This window comes from Vicugna pacos, chromosome 31 (assembly GCF_048564905.1).
Source record: "Vicugna pacos chromosome 31, VicPac4, whole genome shotgun sequence".
NCBI lineage: Eukaryota > Metazoa > Chordata > Mammalia > Artiodactyla > Camelidae > Vicugna > Vicugna pacos.
Window position 1 is genome coordinate 10,696,516 of NC_133017.1, and position 24,069 is coordinate 10,720,584.

Sequence of the window (24,069 nt, forward strand, 5' to 3'; positions counted from 1 at the left end):
TGCTGAGACGTTTTCAAAAGGGAAGCGGTTCCTGTCCGCTTCGGCCCTCCACACTGCGGGGACGGATACTCCTCAACTCCGCCCGGCGTCGCTCCCTCGGCAGGTGAGACGAAAATTTCCAGAAGCTGTGGTGGCGCGACTGCGCAGGCGCGACGGCGGGGGAGGGAGTCCGCGCGCATGCGCTCAGGCGGCCGCGGCCTCCGCTGCTGCCGCTGCTGCCGCCGCCGCCGCCGCCGCCGCCGCCGCCGCCGCCGCCGCCGCCGCCGCCGCCGCCGCCGCCGCCGCCGCCGCCGCCGCCGCCGCCGCCGCCGCTTCCCTCGCCGCTGCCGCCGCCGCCGCTTCCTCTGCCGCGGCCGCGGGCGCCGCCGCTGCCGCCGCCGCTTCCCTCGCCGCTGCCGCCGCCGCTTCCCTCGCCGCTGCCGCGGCCGCCGCCGCCGCTTCCTCTGCCGCGGCCGCCGCCGCTTCCCTCGCCGCTGCCGCCGCCGCCGCTTCCTCTGCCGCGGCCGCGGGCGCCGCCGCTGCCGCCGCCGCTTCCCTCGCCGCTGCCGCCGCCGCTTCCCTCGCCGCTGCCGCGGCCGCCGCCGCCGCGGCCGCCGCCGCCGCTTCCTCTGCCGCGGCCGCCGCCGCTTCCCTCGCCGCTGCCGCCGCCGCCGCTTCCTCTGCCGCGGCCGCGGGCGCCGCCGCTGCCGCCGCCGCTTCCCTCGCCGCTGCCGCCGCCGCCGCCGCCGCCGCTTCCTCTGCCGCGGCCGCCGCCGCTTCCCTCGCCGCTGCCGCCGCTTCCTCTGCCGCGGCCGCCGCCGCTTCCCTCGCCGCTGCCGCTGCCGCCGCCGCCGCTTCCTCTGCCGCAGCCGCCGCCGCTTCCCTCGCCGCTGCCGCCGCCGCCGCTTCCTCTGCCGCGGCCGCGGGCGCCGCCGCTGCCGCCGCCGCTTCCCTCGCCGCTGCCGCCGCCGCCGCCGCCGCTTCCCTCGCCGCTGCCGCCGCTTCCTCTGCCGCGGCCGCCGCCGCCGCCGCTGCCGCCGCCGCTTCCCTCGCCGCTGCCGCCGCCGCCGGTTCCCCCGCCGCGGCCGCCTCCGCCGCCGCTTCCCCCGCCGCCGCCGCCGCTACCGCCATCCCGAACTTTCGGCGCCAAATTCAGCGGGAGAACGGAGGTCGAATGTCGCACAGAGAAGGTAGTCGTTGGTTTACATACATTACCTGATTTAATTACTCAACTGAGGAAGAAAGTATTTTCTTGTGGGTCTATGTATTCTCAAATTCTTGGGGCAATTTAAAAAAAATGACAGACTATTTCTCTGGTCTTCATCTAGTTCCAATAGTAGAATTAGATGGACTTCTATTTATTTATTCATTCGTTTAACAAGTGTGATTTAGTGAGGACCTATTTCAAATATGCATTTTAAAAGATACTTATGATTTGGGAAATGGAAGTGCTTCCTTATTTCTGGTCTGGTTCCCTAAATAGACTTGGTAACATTAACCAAAAAAGGGAGTATAAGAAGGAGATTAAGATTATAAAGGAATATATTACTGTTTTTTCTTTGATTTAATATCAGATTTATAACAAGTTGCTCAATGTCTGAGGAAGTATAATGAATTAAATTTCTTCAGTTGGTTTAGAAGGCCTAATTATGTATTTTTCTTGACTTTGTTTCATAAATTTTTAATTATCAAAAGAATTATATATTTTCCTCCTCTTACTTGTAAATTACTGTGGTTTTGAATGAATCTGAAACCTCAGAATTAAAACCCACATACTACAGGTTAATATTTTGCCTGACCCTTGTCCAAATAAATTGAAGAATCTACCAAGAAAGATATTTTTCCCCACAGGTATTTTTGATTTGCTCTCTCATCTTACTTTATTTTAATTGGCATTATGAGATTCTAGACCTCAGTAAAAGTTTTATTCATTCTACTCAGACTTGAAATTTCTTTCAAATTTAACAAGATAGTACTTGGTGAAATCATTTAAAGGTTCTAGGTAATGTCTATAATATACAGTAGAGTCACGTTAAACTAAATTTGTTTCTTTTTACTTCATTCTGCTGTTAAAATCATTAAAGAAGACAATTTAGATGATATAAACAAATTTTATTTCACATTTCATGAAGTGGACTGTCTTAATTGCGGAGAACTGCAAAATGGGTAGAAGGCAAGAAACTTTTATAGGATAAAGAATAAAGAGCAAGGAAGAGGAAAATAGAAAATATCTGATTGGCTGAGGCCACACAGTCAACTTTTAGGGTGAGAAGACCCAGAGGTCTAACCATATAAGGAAGTATTAACTAAATAAGACGAAGGATAACTTGGACTTAAAAAAAAAAAAACACCAAATTTCTTTTTCTAAAATGACACAATAGAGGTAATTGTAAAATACAGAATAAAAAAAAAGTCTACAAATGTTTCACAAATATATCTAGAATATACAGATACATTCAGCAATAATATCCAGACCTCAAAGTCATAGTGTTGAGTCGAGAGTAGGAAACAGAATAAGGCATCATTTAGCTAACTTAAAATATGTATAATTACAAAAGATATTTAAGAGAAAATTGTAAGGATTTCAAACACCTCAGTAAAAGTGAGTGGGATGAGAATGGAGAATGGAGAAAGGAAAGAAAGTCAAATGACACAAGGGACTGGATTTCCACAAATAGAGAAACAATGAGCTGTGAACCCAAAATGTGCTTAGCCCTGCCCTGCAAATTGAAGGAGGCCAAATGAAACAGTCAATCAAAAACAATAAGACACCTTGGTGGGGGTTAATTAGAAAATAAAAATGTTAAATATTTTTTCAGAATTTTACTATGACTTCAACACTTTCTTTTTGCTTGAATTCATTTTGCTGCCTGTTCCTCTTCCACAGTTTTAATGCACCCTGAAGGCTAAAGAGGGTTAATTCCATAACTAGAAATAATTTAGAAAGAATCATTGAAGTATAAAAAGGAAAAATCCTGCATCACTCTGAGCATTTTTTATGGCAGTGTGAATTCTCTTCATTCAAAAAGCATCTTTTAATATTTTAATTAGGATATTGTGTTCTATGAAAGGAACATCTGATTTTAGAAATACAAATGAGAGTGCTATGAAACAAAGATGCAGAATTAAAAAGGTAGTATGCCGTTCAGCAAGCAGCAATAAAGAGAAAGGATGTGGGGAAGGATCAAGGAGATAACGTGATTTTTGAAGTGAAAATTGTATTAGCATTTTTCAAATTTAGCAGTTTGACAAGGCTAATGACAGTTGTAATACACTTTTAGTTTAAAATGCAATTATTATCTTTGGCTAATAAACAAGAAGTCAATTCAACAAGATGTGCTTATTAGCATTAACTAAAACTTACTCTCTATAGATTCCTGATAGCACCTCCTCCTCGCCGAGTAGGTGCGCAGGTTTCCATTCAGTTGCTGTCTGGGCTCCCTTCTTCTCCCCTTTCCCTTTTTTTTTTGCTCATTGCTACAAAACAAAGAAGACATTAGTTGCAGATTCAGCTATAAAATATAGCTGAATTTTAGTTTTCCCATTTTAAACACGAGGGAATTGAGCCTCTGAAAGGTTAACCAGTTGGCCAAGTGACAGAGCTGGGACTAAAATCCAGGTCTGCAGTGAAAGCTCACATTCTCAAGAACTGGACTGCACGGCCGTGGAACTGTAACATAGGACTTCCTCATTCCTAAAAGAGAAGTTTGGACACATCTTCTTTAAAATTAAATTTGTGTTGTTTCTTTGTTTTTAACAGGAAAGGAAACCTGCCTAGAAGAAAAACTTCAAAAGAGCCATGATTTTCTCCCTCAATCAGGATGGGATGCATTGCTAGAAAGGTATTGTGTGAACTATTTTCTCAAGTTTAAAAAAAGGAAAAATAAGGTCAATGCTTGTCCCTAGCCCAGGCTACTTGCCAAGGCTGAGAATTTGGAATTAAACAAGCTACCCGTGCCTAGGCTCCACAGTCAGGCCCTCCTTCCTACTGAGAACCTGTGGGTGTCGTAGACGTGACTGGGGATCGAGTTTGGCTAGCCCTGTCTCTTCCGTATGCATGACAACCAACCATAAATTCAACCAGTATTGTCAGATATCCCCTTAAACTTTCAGGAATCATGTGTTAAGATACTCTAGTGCACATTTAAGCTACGTTGAGTCATGATGCTGCCACCTGGATGTATAAGACTCAAACAGAACTCTCAATTCTAATGTTGTATCTAAAGCCCTTGGAAAAGACAACAATATGAACTGAAGAAACTCTAATTACAATCTCATCTTTGCAACTGATTTTCAGGTTAATTGTCCTAATCAATTTGAGGACAAGTTAGATTCATTCTGAAGTAAGAATAATAATATCTGCATTAAAGACATTGTAGAGTTGATGTGAGAATTTAAATCAAAATGATATAAAGTATAAGAATGTTCTTTGATTTAGTGACTAGCTATTAACCGCTCTAAGTTTTTTTATCTAGGAACTAGGAGTAACAAAAAGGCTAACCTACAGGGTTAAGTGAGATTGAAATGAGTCAAAAAATACATATATACATATATATAATGCTTCATAAACATTAGCATTCATTATATTAGTATCTTACTGAAAAGGCTCATGGTTTCTCAGGATAATATAAAAAACAAAAAAACAAACCCAAAATCATGAGGAGCCATTCTTGGTTCTTCTGTTTCCTTTCTGACTGATAACTTGAGGCGCTTCCTTCAAGGCAGACCTTCAGTCTCACCACTCCTGTGTCTAAAGCCCCCATGATTATCACCAGCTGCCCCTGCCTGCTCTCTCTTACCAAACTAGAGTTTACTCTCCCTCCTGCTGTCAGAATGACCACTCGCTACTAAAAATTACTCAGTTGCTTATTTCTTCCCCAGGGGTAAATCCCAATTCTGTATTATGTCCTAACAATAGAAATCATACTAGTGTCTACCTGAGCATATTTTGAGTATTTTTCCAGCTTTTTTTGACATCCAATTGACATATAACGTTACATATATTAAGGTATGCAATATAGTGATTTTATATACGTATGTATTTCAAAATGATTACCATAATAAGATGAGTTAAAAATCTATCACCTCACATAGTTACAATTTGTGTGTGTGGGTGTGGTGAGAACTTTTAAACTCTATTCTCTTAGCAGCCTTCAAATATACAATACAGGATTGTTAGTTATAATCACCTTGCTGTAGATTACCTCCCCAGAACTTACTTATCTTACAACTGGAATTTTGCACCTATTGACCACCTTCATCCATTTTGCCACCCTCCACCTCCAACCCCTGGAAAGTACCAATCGATGTTCTGTTTCTTACATAGCCTCTGGTTCCTGTATTCCACAAATCAACTGAGAGGGAGAACGGGAGAGGCTTCTTTGCATACAACCTCAACATATATCAGAAGACAATTTGAATCCAGAACAAATGGTCAGATAGACCAAAACAAACCTAGGTCAGTCCAGTTATTCAAAATTTGGATTAGGGTATTTAAAAAAAATAAACCCAATCTTTGCCTCTGAATTAATATGCAGTATCTAGACTCAGGATGACAAGCAAGTCAAGACTGGCCAAAAGCCCTGGAGTGTTTTAGTTCTGTATCACTTAGGAATGCTTTTTCTTTCAAAGGACAAAGAGCGAATCATGGTAATTGAACATGTTTTTTCTTCATAGTGAGAAGCTCAGAGTAGGGGGTTATTGGTGCCAGTTCAGCGATGCCACACAGCCAGGCACTGTGTTTGCAAAGTGCTTGCGTTCCCCTCAGGGTACTAAGGCCATTGCAGCTACAGCACTTCTATTCCTTTCCCAGCAGAATGGGAAAGGAAAGAAAAGGCAGATCCCATCACCAGGAAGCAAAAGCTCTCCCAGGAGACACTTCCGTCTGTGTCTCTTGGACCAGAACTGTACAACAGGGCCACCCCTGTGTAAAATTTGGCTAGAGAACAAAGGTGTTGGAGTGGAGGTGGGCTCAGCCAGCAATGGTGGGCGAGAGCCAGCTAGTTCACAAGATCTGACTGGTAAACTTTCAGGAATTTTATGAACCAGTTGTTAAACAGAGCCATTATTTAAAATGTTCTCCATGGTGGCTACATTAATTTATAATCTCACCAACAGTGTAGAAGGCTGTGTGGGTTGATCTGTGGCCTTTCTACCCTGTCCCATTGATCTATGTGTCTGTTTTGTGTCAATACCATATTTTTTTTTGACTACTGCCACACTGCAGTATAGGCTGAAGTCAGGAAGCTTGATTCCTCCAGCTCTGTTGTTTGTCAAGAGTGCTTTGGCTATTCTAGTTCTTTTGTGTTTCCATTAAAATATTAAAATTATTTGTCCAGTTCTGTGAAAAATACCATTGGTAATTTGATAGGAGTTGCATTGCATCTGTATATTGCCGTAGGTAGTGTGGCCATTTTAACAGTATTGATTCTTCCAATTCATGAATGTGGTAAATCTTTCCATCTGTTTGTGTTGGCTTCAGTTTCTTTATCAGTGTCTTATCAAAGTTTTCAGAGTACAGATATTTTGCCTCCTTAGGCAGATTTATTCCTAGGTGTTTTATCCTTTTTATGCAATAGTAAATGGGATTGTTTCCTTCATTTCTTTTTTGATTTCATTGTTAGTGTATAGAAATGCAACAGATTTCTGCGTATTAATTTTGTATCATGCAACTTTACTGAATTCAGTGATTTGCTCTGTTAGCTTTCTGGTAGTGTCTTCAGGATTTTCTGTGTATAGCATTATGTCATTTGCAAACAATGACTGTTTTACTTCTTTTCCCACTTGGGTTCCTTTTATTTCTTTTCTTTTCTGATTGCTTTGGCTAGTACTTCCAAAACTATGTTGAATGAAAGAGTGAGAATGGGCATCCTTGTCTTGTTCCTGATCTTAGAGGAAATGCTTTTTACATTTGCCATTGAGTATGATGTTAGCTGTAGGTTTGTCATATATGGCTTTTATTATATTGAGGTAAGTTCCCTCTGTGCCCACTTTCTGGGATTTTTTTTTTATCATAAATGGATATTGAATTTTATGAGAAGCTTTTTCTGTATCTCTTGAGATGATCATATGGTTTTTATTCTTCAATTTGTTAATGTAATGTTTCACATTGATTGATTTCCAGATATTGAGAAATCCTTGTATCCTTGGGGTAAATCCCACTTGATCATGGTATGTGATCCTTTTAAGGTACCATTAGAGCTAGTATTTGTTGAGGATTTTTTCATCTATATGCATCAGTGATAGTGGCCTTTAATTTTAGTTTTTTGTCATGCTTTCTGGTTTGGGTGATATCTTTGTCTGGTTCTAGGTGATGGTGGTCCCATAGAATGACTTTGGAGGTGTTCCTACCTCTGCTGTGTTTTGAAATAGTTTTGGAAGAATAGGCGTTTACTCTTCTCTAAATGGTTGGTAGAATTCGCCCGTGGAAGTACTTGGTCCTGGACTTTTGTTTGTTGGGAGTTTTTTAATGACATTTTAAATGTCAGTACTGGTGTTGGTCTCTTATAATTTTCTATTCCTTCCTGGTCCAGTCTCGGGAGATTGTGCCTTGTTAAGAAGTTGTCCATCTCTTCTAGGTTGTCCATTTTATTGGTGTATGATTTCTACTCTTATCTTTAAGATTTCTTTCCTCCTACTAACTTTTGGTTTTGTTCATTCTTCTTTCTCTGGTTGTTTGAGACTTTCTCTTATTTTCTGACATAAGCTTGTATCGCTGTAAATTTTACTGTTAGAACTGCCTTTGCTGCGTCTTACATGTTTTGGATTGTCATGTTTTCATTTTGATTTATCTTTAGGTATTTTTTTATTTATTCTTCAAAATATTTTGTGATCCATTGGTTGCTTAGTAGCATATTGTTTAGCCTCCAGGTGTTTGTGGTTTTTTTTTTTTTTTTCAGTTTTTTTCTCATAGTTGATTTCTGATCTCATGTCGTGGTCATAAAAGATGCTTGATATGATTTCAAATTTCTTAAATTTACCAAGGCTTGCTTTGTGGCCTACCATGTAATTTATCCTGGAGAATATTCCATGTGCAACAATTGAATAGAATGTGTGTTCTATGGCTTTCAGATGGAATGCCCTATAAATACCAATTAAGTTCATCTGGTCTAATGTGTCATTTAAGGCCAATGTTTTCTTCCTGCTTTTCTGTCTGGATGATCTCTCCATTGATGTCAGTGGGTATTAAAGTCCCCACTATTATTGTGTTACTGTTAATTTCCTCCTTTACGTCTGTTAACATTTCCCTTGTAAACTGAGGTGCTCCTGTGTTGGATGCATATATGTTTACAATTTCTTTGTCTTCTTGGATTGATCTCAAGTGAAAAAATGCTTGACAGTGTTACATGCTTATATTTTGTTTTATTTGCTAGGGTACTTCAGATAATTGAGGTGACAATGATATTCATAGATTAAAAACTTCAAGAATTGTTGTGATCTTAGATTGGAAATCTCATGGTATGTCTCACTCAGTTCATTAACTTGAAAATAATTCTGTAACAAACATCTTGTGCATCTATGAGATACAAAAGTGTGGTAATGCTGTTGAGCAAGTAACCAGCTGACATTAAAATAGGTGTAGGGGGTATAGCTCAAGTGGTAGAGTGTGTGTTTATTAGCATGCATGAGGTCCTGGGTTCAATCCCCAGTACATCCATTAAAGAAGAAATAATAATATTAATGAATAAACCTAATTACCTCCCCCTGCAATCAATCAATCAATCAGTGTTGTCAGTTTAGCTTTCTGAATTTAAAAGTTGTCATTTCCTGAATAAGAAAAAATACATTAATTTGAATTTTACTTGGTCATTGAGGAAATTTTAAAAATTAGGCTTCAGGTTTTATCACAAAGTTATTATATATCCTATTTACATGTAATGAATAATTTGGGAGAATGTGGGAAATAACTTTACATCATTTACATTTATTTTTGGTATAATACCTTTTCCCTCCATTTGCATGTAAGAGGGTCCTATGTCTCTTGAAATAACAATGGAGCAGTGGCTCAGAATATTAGAGACAATAGGGCAAAGCATATTTTGGATTTAAAATTTAGAAACCTGGGTTCTGGTTATACTTTTAGAATGATATAAGCTTGTTACTCTTATTTTTAAGAATATGGAATCAGAATGAATTTAATTGCTGGAATTTATACTGTGTTAATTTGTTCCAGCTACTGGGGAGCTTGTAAATGACACAGATTTACTTCTTACAGTTCTGGAGGCTGGGAGGTTCCAGGTGAAGATGCTGGCAGGTTTGGTGTATAATGGAGCCCACTTCCTGGTTCATAGATGGGTCTTTTAACCATGGTCTCCCGTGGCTGAGGGGCACGCAAGCTCTCTGGGGTCCTCTTCCCTAAGAGCATCGATCCCATTCATTAGGGCTTGGCGCTGGTGACCTGATCACCTGCCAAAGGCTACACCCCCAATCCCTATCACACTGGATGTCAGGATTCAAAATATGAATTTGGGGGCCACATTCAGTCCATAGCATTTACTTGCAGGTAAGAGAGACCAACCTGAGTTCCATGTTCTGCTCCTTCTCCACCCACTCATCTTAGGTTCGTACGGCCTGACTGTTTTAATTTTTCCGGGACATAGCTTAGTAAATAGATGAAAAAGGAGGACCTAGAAGTAGGGTTTCTTTCCTGACTCTTAGAATAATGCTTTCCTCAATTGGATGTGTTGCCTGTATTTTGTTGAGAACCTATGTAATTTTAGGACACCAACTCTTTGAGTTCTTAAGAATAAATACATGGTTTTGGGAAAGCACGCAGAGAGAAATAAGACAGACTAAAGTTTACATGTTAGTAGCTCCACCTCTTACTGACTGTGTGACCTTAGGTAAAGATATTAACCTCCCTGAGTCGTGGTTAGTTCATTTGTAAAACTGGAGTTTTAACAGCTCCTGTGTTACGGACTTGCAGGGCACGGACCCACAAATGTGTAGAGCCCCCAGCCCAGTCACCTAACACGTAGGAGGGAACAAATCCTAGTTTCTTTTCTCTCTCTCGTCTAAGATTTCCTTTGAGTTTTTAACAATTTTTTCACCTAACAAAGTTGTCCTTTGTCTCAGAAAAGTATTTTTTAAAATTCTATACACTTCTAAAGTGATAAATGAGTATGTAGGGGTCAGATGTACAGTTACCTATAAAAGTTCAGCTCTCCAGGTCCCTACGGTTGTCTGTAGGTTATAGACTTGTATTCAGCATCACCAACTTTCATCAGATTTTCTTAGTTCTTCTTTTCCATATTTGTTGCCCAAGCACCACAACTTTTGTAGTGAAATGATAATTTCAGAGAGCACGAAATGTGTCATTTTTGTATTTTCTGGAAACCAAAATCAGAATATTACCTTTCATTCTTACCTCCATAATGGAGCCACATTTGAGAGAAGGAAAAAAAATCACATTTGAATGATACATCTATCTTCTTGAAGTAGCTTTGTTATTTTTATGGTCCTGGAACTGGTTAGTGGCTATGTTCCTCTGTAATATGTAACCTGTGTGAACTAATTATTAATCACTTCAGGCTCTGAAAATGCACAACCTTTTGTTTAATTAATTAACAAGTTTGCTTGCATTTACATCCATAAATTAACATAACCCAAACTGACCGGAGCACACACGTTACAGAGTGAGTTCTTTTCCTTCACAAGCCCCCTGAAGCCCTTTTTATTATCTGTAGCCAGGCTTTGGGGGAAATTTTTTCCTATTCATTTATTTAACAAAGTCAGGTGCAAGAATCGGTCAACCAAGGCAGTGTAAATGTTTATCTTTGAAAAGATGGGCGTACGTTTGAAATGTGAGGATAAAGCTGCATGAGTCAGTCGGCAGGAGAGACCCTTCGCCTGGAAGCACGTCTGTCTTCTCAGGTGCTCCTGGTGTACAAGCCCCGGCAGCCCCTCTGTCACTTTGTGTGACGTGTGTCAGCAGGCGGCACTTTGTAGGGATGGCGCTGAAGTAGATTTAATTAAATAGTTGGTCAGTAATATTGAAGTGTGTTACTGGATGTATACTTTGAGAAAGTAATGCATAGCATTAGAGTTTAAAAGTGGAAAGTTATAAATCTCTTCAAACATTTTAAAAATAGCATGCTTATTTATCTGCTTGGAGCTCTCCTTTATATTTATGTGGTTAGCGTGTATAATGCTTAATTTCTGGTTTATGATTTGACGGACAATTTGTTGTCTCAAAGATATAGTTGAAGGGTGGAATTTTCATAGAATATTTAAAGAAAAATGGATATTCAATATTTGTCTGTTTCCTGTATCAGATTGCCTTGCCTTTTGAGGGAAAGTGGCAGTGATTAGTAATTCTATTTTTTTCATTTATTACTAATCCAGAGTTTTCACAAGTACTTTTCTGACATTTGTTTTTATATATACATATATATGTACACACATATGTATGTATAATACATATGTATTATATTACATATGCATTATGTATTTATTACATATATATATGACAATTTATTGTTGTTCAAGAGAGCTAACCTGTCTACGGTCATCTGCAGATCTTTCCTGTACACCCATTACTGGCAGCCAGCGTGCCAGACCCAAAGACAGACAAATCACACACCCTGCCCTTTGGCGCACTTGTGAGCTGGGAGAGAAGACAAACGTGGAAGCAACCACCACAGATGATGAGTGGTGTTACAGTGGGGACTCTGACCAAGATCTAGGGGATACCAGACGGGCTAGTTAAAATTGAGGGTGGGTAGTGGTTGGGAGGAAGACAGGTTTGCTGGACTTACTGGAGGAAGCAGAGTTTTCCATGAGGTGAACAGTATGAACAAGCTCTGGCTCTGCGTTCTTTGGGGTTCTTGGTAGATTTGACTGGCCTTACATCTGTCAATCACAAGCTCATACAACATGGGTGTTTACACACATCTGTTTCATTGTGGCAGTGTTGTCACTTTGCAGGAACTGCTGTTTTGACAGTATTGAAGTTTTCAATTTCAGTATACCATGGCTGTTTGATATATTTAAATCAGTGATCAGAAATTTTAACTGGGAGTTGAAAATGTGTCTTTAAATTGCACAAAATTGTGTGAAATAGTTGATAATGATACAATTGAGGATGAATATTATGTGCCTAGAAATAAGGGGAAAATCAATAAAGCAGCTATGGAATAAAAAATAGCCTGCTAATGAGAGAATATTTGAATTTAAAAGAAGTCCTAGTATTGTCTGAACATATGGACATAGTTTTCATTCCAGGATTATAGACGCTGTGTTCTGAGATAGATGCAGAAGTACTTAGTCTGGGTGACATACTCTCAAGGAGCTGCAAAGACTGCACTTCAGGCTGCTTGTTCAGATTAGAGAAGGAGTCCAGGTGACATGCCCTAGTCTCTGAGCCCATGTGAAGCAAGACAGGGGAGTTGAACACCATCTCTTAACTCTCACTCCAGTTTTCAGTGTGCTTCTAGATCTTAAATCTCCCTCAAGTGGCAGAGCGCTACTGTCCATGAACCGGGCACAGACTTCTGGTTATCTGGATTTTGTTCGGTCCGCAGTGATACATTCATAATCTCCAAAGTGATCACTGCTGCTTGCCTGCCTGCCCCTCCCCCACCTCGCACAGGGCCACCCCCAGAGCCTGCGTCTCTCCCTTCTGTTCTGACTTTGTAACTCAAATGGGGACTATTTTTTCCTCCTGAGAGATTTGGGGGAGGATGGGGGGAATAGGATAAAGCCAGAGCGGTCCATTTGGCATTTTTAAAACCCATCCCTGCTTCTCCCACTGCCACCTGAGCCGCTGACGGAACCTGCTTCCAGTGTAGGGACCCCACTTTCCTGCCTTTCTATCTCTAGGTGCCATTTCTAACGATCATATTTTTTAAAGTCCTGTTGAAAAGTGAAACTTACCTCATGGTGCTAATTTTCAATCTTATAGTAGCATTCCATGCAGCAACTCGATGAAAACATCTCGATCGTTCATTATAAAGATCTCTTTGGTCATATAATTAAATTTTTGTGGCATCCATTTGGGAACATCTGAATTAATGAGTGTATGAATTAACAGAATAGCAAATAGCAAAATAACAAAAGGCCTTTGATAAAATCAGGACTAGATTTGGATTCTTTTGAAGTCGACGAACTTGCAAATCATACAAGATTCCAGCGTTGGAGAATACTTCTGCTTATTAACACAGGACTTTTTATGAACCATAATGTAATCTGGGCAAGGAGTTCACGAGAAAATGGCTTATCTTCCACCGTGACACCGAGCAGCTGTTTTTAAAAATCAGAAAGAGAAACACAACTCGCATTGATGTTCAGGCCTGCGTGGGAAGCCGCCTGTGGGCTTCATTTCAGGGTCTCCACAGGGTCCAGTGTCAAGAAAAGGGATTTCTCCCCTTTCTTTGAAAATGTAGTAATATACCAGTTATGTAGAGGTCGGATTTCAAATGGCTTCAACCAAGGAGGATATAATCAGAAATTTAGAAAGCAGGGGAGAATATTAGAATCGCCAACAAGTTTGCTCACTGAAGGAGCTGTAGTCCCAGGAAAGCCTTCCAGCTCTGACTCTGCTTTCACTTAGTCTTACTTCTCTCTCTCTTTTTTTTTTAATTAAAAAAGTTATGATGGTTTATGTTGTTGAAATAGGCTAGAATGTATGATGGTTTAAAGTCCAGGTTGTTGTCTTTATTTTTAAAAAAGACAAACAGAGCAAGTGACAGAGGGGTACAGATTTCCGATTTCTAAAAGCTAATATGCCATCATTTTACGAATCGGTTGCTGGTAGCCTGACAGTGATGGCCGTGAGAGAAATGCCACTAAAAGCAGGATGGAAAACTCCAGAAGCCAAGCAAGTGAAGTCATCTGAAGTAGGAGCAATTAGGCATGCATTTTCCAAACGTGTATCACATCTGGAGTAAAATTCCTTTAAGTCTTAGAAATGTTGGGATACTCTGAACATTTTTTCTGTTGAGAAAATCACTTATCTGGCATACATTGGCCTTTCACCATGTTGGGTAAATTTGATATTTGAGCATGGGTTTTTTAAATTAGTGCATTTTTTCCTTTTTAACTATAAATGAATGCTGTTTTCTAGTCACCCTTTGGTGGGGCTATTTCCTTACTTTTTCAGGGGCCTATGTAAACTTGTTTTCCCAGGTATGTTAATCCAGACAAATTATAAAGTCGATAAAGTATATATTGACCTTGAACTAGAGTTTATTTTATCACATGGCCCATTGATCCTCATTTTAAATTACCATTTCCTGTATGTATGAGCCAGTCATTACCAAGTATGGTCATAATTGCACATGGTGTTGAGTACAGGAACTGTAAATCTATTGCCCAATCATAACATTTTTGAATTGCATTTAAGTAGAGGAAGACAGTTAAGCTGGGCAAAAACAAATGACAAGGGGACGGCGGTCTGTGAGATTCAATTCATGGGAAAGATACAAGATTGATTGTAAAACCCTTGAAATGTAGGTTTCTTGTAGATGCATTCTTCATCTGTTACACATGGGAAGTCATGTGTAACAGAGCTTAGACACCCAAAACTAATCAATGCTGAGGCGGCTAAATACTTAGCCTTTTACATGTAAACCTGTCTGCAAAATTAGGGGGTTAATGTATCATTTAGAAATCTTGTATTTTCAAAAATCCAGTGCAAGCACCAGGTGATCTGTGTCTGAAGATACGACTGTGAACCATACAGGCAGTGGATACAATGTCATCAAACACCTGTTCCCACACTTGCACCTGATGGTCAAGAGCAGTGCTTCTCCATTTGTTTTGCAGAGAAATGTTTTTCATTGCCCATGTGTTCCATTTCCCTCTGAAATCCTTCATCTGATTTTATCCATTTTTTAAGGCTCCTCTTTCCCTCCTTTCTTCAGGCACTGTGGCTATGGCACTTTTCTGTAACCTTTCCATTCCTGTGTACAGTAGCTTAAAATTGCAGTGATTGAGCATAACCCACTTGTTTGTATAAATTATTGAAATCCATTTGCACCTTGTAAGAATGGACTTCAAAGCACTGCTGGGCACATGTGCTGAAAGTACATGTATTGCACAAATATAGGGAAATGGCCCGATGAACATGGTTATGGGAGGAGAAAGGGGAAAAAAGCTGATCAGATGTGAAATGTAGCTGTTGTAATTAACATGTTAGAACAAAAATTGTTATTTTTCTTTTCATTTGGTCAGTGCATATTAGAATTTGAACTGCCTGGGGATTCTTTATTAGAACTATTCAACTATTGTTTATCAGAAATGTTCAACTATTGTTGAACATTTATACTTAATTGAAATAATTCCTTAAGGGAGGTTTTCTCTAAAACCTATAAACAGGGAATTGTGTATAAGAATACTGAATGAAATAGGAAATTTAACAAAAATGATGAAGTCATGTCCCAGATGGCTGTCACTTGTTAAACCCTAGTTTACCTGTCTTGCTATGATGACATTTCATTTGGAAGGATGTTTGTGTCGCAGCTGACTGTTCACGTCTGGTGCTGACTGCTGTTCTCAGCCATCACAAAATGCTGAATGTGTGTAGCTGGAGCTTCCTGCTGTTACCTGGAGATGGTGGGAAAGCTCGGTTATGTATATCGTTTCCTAAAGTATATTCAAACAAAAAAAGAAACCATTACCACTATTTTTTTTAAAGACTGCTAAGATTTGATTGGGATTACATTAAATCTCTAGGTCAATTTGGGGAAAATTGGCATTTTAAGAACATCAGATCTTCCAATGTTTGAATATGGCATAACGTTCCATTTAGTTGGGTTTTTATAATTTTTCTCAGCAATGTTGTATAGTTTTTGGTATGCAAGACTTGCATGTGCATTGTTAAAATCTTATTTATCAAATTCAAATTTATCCTGTTTATCATTCTATTTAAAATATCCTATTTTATATATACTTCTATGTAAAATCTCCCTCTTAAGAGCATCTGAATAATCAACAACTCCTACACAGCTTCAGTTTGCGTATTTACATTTGGGTATCAAGTCACGGTGACGCCCAGTGCTTCCTTGCGGCAACAGCCAGTAACTCACAACTTCACACCACGTGATCTGGGTCTGACACGTCCTGGCGATGCCCTCTTGCTTCAGAGCTCTTCCTGGTGAGTATGACAGCCCTCCACTTAACAGCCAAGCATCCTGTGCACCCGCTCCACTCACAGAGGAATTTCTGAAACAGTGAAAGCAGGGCGATGGTTTTATTTAAAATATGGAGGAAAAGGTGTGGAGGGATAAATTGGGGGTTGGGGATTAACAGACACACGTCACTGTATGCAACATAGATAAACAACAAGGACCTACTGAACAGCACAGGGAACTATATTCAACTTCTTCTAATAACATATAACAGAAAAGAATCTGAAAAGAAAAAACATATATACGTGTATGCAAAACTGAATCCCTTTGCTCTGCACCTGACACTAACATTGTAAACCAACGACATTTCAGTAAAAAAATTTTTTAAAGATGCAGGAACTAGGGATTCCATCAAAGGTGGGAAGCCTGCAGCACCAGGGGCCTGAAGGCACGCTCTGGTTTCTAGCAGGGCTCGACCTCTGGGCTGCGCTATCCGTTAGGGTGGCAGCCACTGTGACTACCCTGTGCCGGGCCGAGGTCACGAACCTTGCACGAGAGGCCCTCTCCTCTCGCCCTTCACGCCACCATGAATCCTTCAACTCGTGTTGTCACTGTAAACAGAAAAGTGTATTTCTAGTGTCCCCCTGACTTGCATCTGCAGACGTACTTCACTGCACCACAAATTGAATCACCACAACTTTACTGACATCAGATCCCAAAGGGATCAAAACTGATGGAAGATTGTCAAACATTCCCGTTTGTCATTCTGTCATCCAAGATGCCCTTTCCCACAGGCCCCAAGTAACTGTGCACCAAGGGATTTCAGAGAAGATAAAACCAAGGGATTTCAGAGAAGATAAAATGGTGAACAGGAATCTCCACACACATCGAACATTTTGCCGCATGTTAACAAGTGTTACTGCCCCAAAGACGGGAAACTTAGGTATTATATTTTTCTCTTTTACTAAGACTGGAAGATAGCCTTTTACATTAAGACACCTTTCATTTGGAAATTTCCCAAGGTGCATTTTTCAAGCTGTACAGTTTGAATTGCTCCCCAAAACTGAAACAAAGGAATAGACATTAAATTCCCTACAGGGAAGTACGTGCCTTTCAGAGTAAGTGCGTGTTGCCTGAAGCCACGGAAAGAACCCAGGACAGAGTGGAGATCTGGGGGCTGAACGCCGGGGCCCAGGCTGGTCTGGAGACCCAGGGAGCAGGTTGCACGCTCCCCTCCAGGGCTCCTCAACCCACAGGGTCCTCAGCACCTCCTCACCCAGCAGCTGAGTCTGTCTGCTCCTAAGGCTGGCTGCCATCACCACCTGCCGGCAGCAGCTTGCGCTGCAGTTAGCACCTTCCTTCAATTTCCCAAATTCACGAGAAGGAAAATATATTTGCCAAAGCCCGTCCTCCTGACGTAGGCTGCCACGTGCGCATCTTGGGCCACGTCTTTACTTTCCCCACCCTCACCTCCGTCTCCCCAACAGATGGCAACTTCTACATCACAGATTTTTAGAAATTGTGTAATTTTTTTAACAAATGCTTTTCAAGGATTTTCCCAGATTTGGGTGACACCTCAAACTGTGTGACATGCACATTGGTGCCACGGTCTGGGCTCCAGTCCACACTCAGCTCCACTTCCTCCTCCACGCCCTCAGTCCACACCTTCCTGCCTCCCCCTTCTGTTACCTACCCAGGTCCTTGGGCTCTGGAATCAGGAGAAATTGAAGAGGCCGGACGAGACACTCCAAGGCTTTTGCCAGGACTCGTGCTGCAGCAGAGGGCACGAGAACAAGTGACAGGTGCCCCTGCTCCCTCCCCAGGGTGGGGTCAGTTCCCTTAAATGGGGTGGGGGGGTCCAGGGGTCGGGTGGGAGGGGTGGCTTGGTGGGTAGGCCGGCACACTTGGTGGTGCCCTGTGCGGGGATCACACCTGGCACCTGCTTTTGCTCCCAACACTGCAGAAGCGGCAGCTGGGTTTTGGTTTTCTGTTTCTTGTTCATAACTCACCCCAACAGCACGTGCGAGCTGTTATCTTTAGTCCCTTATAGTTTCTTTGTGTCCTGTTGCTTGAGGAGACATCTGTCCAGGTGCAAGCACTATAGCACAGGGTCCCAGAGCCCAGCCTGTCCCCTTCCCCCGAGAGATTCTACACCCCTTATTCCTAAGGGTTAAGGGCCCAGAGGTCTCTTCTTCTGAAACTTCCTCCTGCTGGATGAGGCTGCAGAGCACAGCCTACCATGGCATCCCTCACTGACTGTTCCAAGGACCTGCAGGGACCAGGCCACCCTCTGCTGGGATGGGTTGAAATCCTTAAGCCTTCCTGAGCCTTACTTGAGACCACTGGAGGCTAGCAGACACAAACTGGACCAGAAGGCTAAAGAGACAAGGGCCAAAGAGGAAATGAACAGTAGCCACCAAAGGCCTGGAAAGGAAGGAGGTGGGTTAACACCAGGAGGGGCTGTGGACTCTTGTCCAAACAACCCTTGTTAGGTCATAGGTCAGACTGACTCTGCTTGGGAAACCAGGGGGCCTACCCGAGATCTCACGGGCACTTTGCTCAACAGTCCTGCTGGTGTTAGTGTCGAGACAGCAGGAGGGCCAGCTATGACACACAGTCTGCCCTGGTCTGCAAGCAGGCAGTGGAAGGCAAGCCTGTTACCCAAGGGCATTCTTGCCAGAGACTCAAGGGACAGCTGCAGAATTTTAAAGTCCATACCAGACTCTTTAGCCACGTCAGACAGAGCTGCCACCACCCTTTTAAAGGTCACAACATTGTTCCCCCACCTGCCGATAAGGACCCCTGCCTCTGGGCTGGCGGGTCATCCGCTGAGCACTCGGAAGAACTCAGCATCAGGGAGGACAGTGGCCAGCCCCTCAGGCCCAGGGTCTGCAGGGGTCCAGACACTGGGGAGCCCACCCCGTGGCAGGAGTATCTCTGTGAGCACTGAAAGCGCCAGTCCTCTCTCCAGGCAGACTGCACCTTTGTTCACCTGCGGTATCACCCATTTGTACCAAACACAAAATGTTTGTTTCAAAGCAAGTGCTCATTTGTGAAACTCTCTAAACCCACTTAAATAAATGAACTGGTAAATAAACTGTGAGCAAATCCAGGGTGCCCGACAAAAAGCGTTCACCAATTCCCATTTAGCCTCTGACACACCAGGAACACTGACAATCTATTTGTAAGTTTCTGCTCCCGTCCTCTAACGACTTCACATTTGACCTTGTGACTCAGACTGTCTTGTGGTCTTCTGCATGTTACATGTGCCCCTATGATAACCAGAGAGAAACAGGCTTGAGGATGCACAGCACGGTTTCACGCCTGAGCCTCAGAATTTAACTTAAGAAAGGACAAAATATTGGATAGCTCCATTCTTTTCAATCAAAAATATTCCTTTAAAATTTGAGTTCATTTCAAGGACTCAATTCTTAAGTGTTCTAAATACATTGGCCTTGTTATTCAAATTAAGTCTAGGAAATAGCTTTGTTTGATTTCTCCCTAGTGGTGAACATACTTACATTCGGTTATGGGCGGGTAAATGTATTACCTCCTTCTGCCCTAGAATATAACTTCACAATTATGTTGCTCACCAGTGACTCTATTGTGCCTAGAATAGTGCCTGGGCATCAGTGGGTGCTCAATATTGATGTTTTTGGAATAAATAAATAATTATATTAAATCAGAATATTCAAAATGAATTAAATGACCAAGAGATCTGTCACAAGTATAATTTTAAACACATTTATATAAATATATACTGCACACACAGACTTTATATAAAGTGTAGCGATGTATACATATTTTCAATTTTATATTTTCGGTTGAATTGGTTGCTTTCCTGGGAGCTTGAAAGATGATACGTCTTTAAAAAAAACAGCTTCACTTAAAGACCACCATACTTGTTACTTTGAATTAATTTGCTAAACCTTTATACAGAATTTGATCTTTTTTCTTTTTCCAATCAATCCACAAGTTGCATTTTGTGGTTCTTACACTTTTGTTAAACAGGTAAGGTTATTCTATCACTCTTCAAAAATGCTGTTGCTACAGAAATTTAGCTAAATATATTAAATATAATACCACAAAAATGGGCTTAAAAATACTACCCTCAACAAAGAAAATGATCTACTTTGCAATGCTATGACAAATGAAACAATGCATGCTAAAACCTTCTATTTCCATTTTACAAGGCACCATACAGTACCTTCTCTAAATTTTGATACAAGAAACAAAATGGCTTAATTCTCAGATTAAACACATATTTTTATCTAAAACAGAAAATAAGAATTAAGATTTTTAAGTGAAAACAGAACAATCTAGCAAACAAAAATCTTTTAAAACATGTATAATAAAACAATATCCAAGATGCCAAGAGCTCTGACTTTGAAACTCAAAATTTTTTCAAAAATCTTTTCTAGCTAGTTTGTGATGTATCCAATTTTAAAATCAAGAAACAGATTAAGAATCTTTCATGCTACTACCTATGCCCCAGAAAATCATTAAGGCACAGTTTAATTTGGTTACAAGATTCTTTATTTTGTAAACTATACATAAACAGTAATAAAGAAAATGCATTGTACCTTAAATATTACATAAAGTCAACATTAAATTTTTTTAGTGTCTATAAATCACGTGGAAAGAATCCACCAACTGTATTTCAGTGGATCATATACTGGGAAACCAGCTGACCCACTTTAAATGGTGATACCAGTGTGTAACATCCAACAGGTTTTTCCATTTTTATTATGAGCACAAAACCATAGGTCTGGCAAACTCAAAGTGAGGATGTGCCAAAAGGGCTACACAATTAACTAACATGCTAACTTAAATACAACAATTAAAGTAATTTTGTTGCAGTTAAATCTCAGATGCTACTCCACACAAAAATCATACACAAGCCCACATGGCAAGTATGTAACAAGAGGAAAAAAGAAAGAAACACACTCCATTTTCTTCATTCCAGCAGCAGTGACATCACTGGTATCAACTGGTTAATTAGGTGTGCTTGTCTGTGGACTACTGTCCTGTGCCAGTACGCATGCTAAAACCACTGTCTCTACTTTGCAAGGCACCATACACACGCCAAGTTTCAATACCAGTAACAAAATGGGACAATTTTTAGATTAAATGCAAATTTTTATCTAAGATAGGAAAAAAAATAAGAATTGGTATTTTAAAATTTGGTACTGGGGCAAATGACAAACTTTTTTGTGAAAATACAGTTTAAAAGAATCCTTATCTTTGTCTTTCTGCTTTAAAGTCTGCACCCTATGTTGCTGGTCAGAAAGATCAAGAAAACTAGAAAGGTAAAGAAACCATGCTGGTTAAAAATTTAAAAAAAATTTACATGAGCCTGCTGTCCATATTAAAACAAAATTTAGAAAGGATAACTAAGTGTTTAACTTTCAGAATCCATGGTATTCCATACTTGCCATTTTTGAGATGTCTTATCACATCCAGAATAAGTGCATAATTAAAAGCATCACTGGGATGACAAGCTTGATGGAGGACTCGGGGATGGACTTTGTCTTTCTCACCTCACTCACCTCTGAGTCAGTCGCTCCAGCTTTGGGAAAGAGGCGCCTTGGGAACTGCAATTAAGGTCATGCATATTTTTATAAGATCCCGGGGGCCCAGGTCACTAATAAGTTACTGCAGATTCAACTGAGAACTCCTCTCCGAAGAGTGTCCCATACGACCTCCAGCGCTGGCCTCTCCGTCTGTGACCAACTTACAGTTTGCTCTCATTAACGTTTGTCGAGACCACAAGCTCCTCCCTCTTCTGTCAGGAGAGACCCCGTACGTGTCCTTTTTCTCCAGGACAGATACAACTCAAAGTAAATGACTTGTATTTAAACATAAAGCTCTAGGATTTTAGTTGTGGTATCTGAAATAATTATACAAAACATAAGTGATTTTTAGACTCATTTTGCTTTTGGGCAAGAAGGTAGTTCTCTGTAGGCATCACCGTGTAAATGACGGAAATGTGCTCCAACCTCGCCGGTCACACGTAGCCGTCCTGGTCCCCGCCATCGTCATCGTCTCCCTCCTCCTCCTCATCGTCTCCAATCTCATCCTCACCGCGTGTCACACCATCCTCGTCCATGTCACCGGCCCACTCTCTGAAGTCTCCACTTGCAAAATCTCCCGAGGTCTCAAAGTCAACAGCTTAGGAAAGCGGTAAACAGTGGTGTTATTTGACTGAGTGGTGGGATAATTTCTGATGGACTGAAAATTGTTACGAAAACTGAGGCACTTCATAAAATTCTAATTTGCTCTTTAGCTTTCTTAACAAAAATAAGGTAAGATCCATTTGTCATCATTTATTAAAATTTATGTGGTAAAAAGCAGAATTATTACTGAGGTCTGACAGACAAGAGTTCTAGTCCAGTGATACGATCTCAGCCCAGTTCTGAGAAGGCCCATGTCAAAGTAAGAGGGAGGTGTGGTTACAAGCAAGAGTCAGGTGCAGGCGGCTAGCTCTGAAGTCAGGGAAACAGTCTGTCAGCAGAGGACCAGGTTGGGAAACTCTCTCTTCCAACGCCTCCGAAGGAGCTCTGAGGACGCCCCGCCCTGAGCTCCAGGAAGCCGGGCTGAGTCTGATGTTTGGAACCACAAGATGACGTACTTGTGTGGGATCTTGTTACCAGAACAATAAAAAGCTAACACAGCCAGTCAATGCTTTAAAAATATTTAGGAAAGTATCAGCTCCTATTCACGGAGGCAGTAATGCACACACACCTCAGGATGTATTCATTTTCCACCTCCTCAAGACAGTGTGTTTATTTTCTAAACTTCCTAATATTTTAGTCCTGAAATTCTGTGGAAGCTAATTATAACAAATGCTATCAATGGAATCCATTGCGATTAATAACTGATTGATTTCACAATACAACGCATGGAGATCCACACCTCACGTGAAGAAAACTTTTTCTACTCTGCAACTTCTTGTATTTTCTTAATAATTTCAACAAGCTGAGAAAACTCAGAAGTCATATTACCCAAACAATTTCCGACACTTACTGAATTCATCTCCATATAATTTTTACTTATAAGATAAATTGAAATTCTTTATCCATCACTGGCATCACTGATGACTGAAGTACTTAATAATGCAACCCATTTAAACTATGTATTACAGACACATGTTACAATTCTGTTAGCTACTGACTAGACTTAATCCTACTTAAACCTGAAAACACTGATCAGAAAACCAAAGCCAAGCTATTAAAAGTGTTATGGAATAAATAAACGCAAAGCATGGCATTTCATCATTGAATGCAATTGCTTGTATGCTGTTTACCACTTACCTATTTCTAAACAACCACAGTGTGTCAGTTTCAAAATCCCATAAAGGAGGAAAACATTTTCTAAAACACAACACTGGCCAAGAACTTTGTTTTCATTTTTGGTCATTTGAATTAATGGAAACACAATCCATTGATTCCGTGTGTGTGTGTGTGTGTGTGCGCGCGCGCGCGTGCTTGTATTTTGTATCTATACAGGCTAAGTGGCTATTGTAAAGAAAATTTTCCACAGTACAAACAAAAATACTAATTTAAGACTTGCATTCTGAAAAAATATTTTATGAGACAAAAGTAATGTCACACTTAAAACTTTAAAATATATATATATGATGCTCAACTTAATTGTAATACTACTTTTTAGGTATATGTGTAAAATGCATGCATAGAAAAACAATTAAAATATTAATTATAATTACCCTTCAAGCAATTAAAAGTGTATTTTCTCCCCCAAACATAAGGAAAGATGGCCACAAACCTACAATTTATGGACCTTTACTTTAAAAAGGTTCGTTTTTCTTTCATGGGTGAGCCTCTGCCCCCTTAGTGAACATCTCCAGGGCACACAGACAGGAGGTGCTGGGTGGGGACACGGGTGGCCCGGAGCAGTCTGCCCTCCCCACCCAGAAGAACAGGTGAGGCATTTGACGTACTTTCTGTATCTAAAATAGCAAAGGGGCCCACCTTGTAGCTCTTCTTAAACCATCTAAATTATG

At 41.1% G+C, this 24,069-nt stretch overlaps 2 protein-coding genes across 15 annotated transcripts in view; one reads left to right on the plus strand and one right to left on the minus strand.

The window, feature by feature from the left end:
* Positions 1-61: 61 nt before the first annotated feature.
* On the plus strand, positions 62-23,430 carry LOC140690652 (uncharacterized). 12 transcript variants are annotated; one of them, XR_012065915.1, is made up of 7 exons: positions 62-1,169; positions 3,740-3,821; positions 15,925-16,072; positions 17,744-17,848; positions 18,322-18,485; positions 21,310-21,355; positions 21,459-23,430. XR_012065915.1 is itself a non-coding variant. In XM_072952546.1 (3 exons), exons 1-2 carry the CDS (start codon positions 178-180, stop codon positions 3,780-3,782), a joined length of 1,035 nt encoding a protein of 344 aa, XP_072808647.1. In that variant the 5' UTR covers positions 62-177; the 3' UTR covers positions 3,783-3,821; positions 15,894-16,027. The 12 variants fall into 12 exon arrangements, 3 of the variants coding, with proteins under 3 accessions (XP_072808647.1, XP_072808649.1, XP_072808648.1); XR_012065911.1 differs by having other exon boundaries at positions 21,310-23,430; XR_012065916.1 differs by lacking the exon at positions 21,310-21,355.
* The window catches only part of SPOCK3 (SPARC (osteonectin), cwcv and kazal like domains proteoglycan 3), a 130,354-nt gene continuing 126,691 nt past the window's right edge, over positions 20,407-24,069 (minus strand). For all 3 annotated transcript variants that reach the window (XM_072952544.1, XM_072952543.1, XM_072952542.1), the window contains one exon: positions 20,407-22,217. In XM_072952544.1, the coding sequence (XP_072808645.1) occupies positions 22,054-22,217 (164 nt within the window). In that variant the 3' untranslated portion in view covers positions 20,407-22,053. The remainder of the gene's footprint in view (positions 22,218-24,069) is intronic.

Excerpts from the sequence above, each read along its gene's own strand:
- LOC140690652 (XM_072952546.1), top strand. The coding sequence starts at position 178 with ATGCGCTCAGGCGGCCGCGGCCTCCGCTGCTGCCGCTGCTGCCGCCGC. Across the intron at positions 1,170-3,739 it reads TCGAATGTCGCACAGAGAAG|GAAAGGAAACCTGCCTAGAA; the intron begins GTAGTCGTTGGT and ends TGTTTTTAACAG.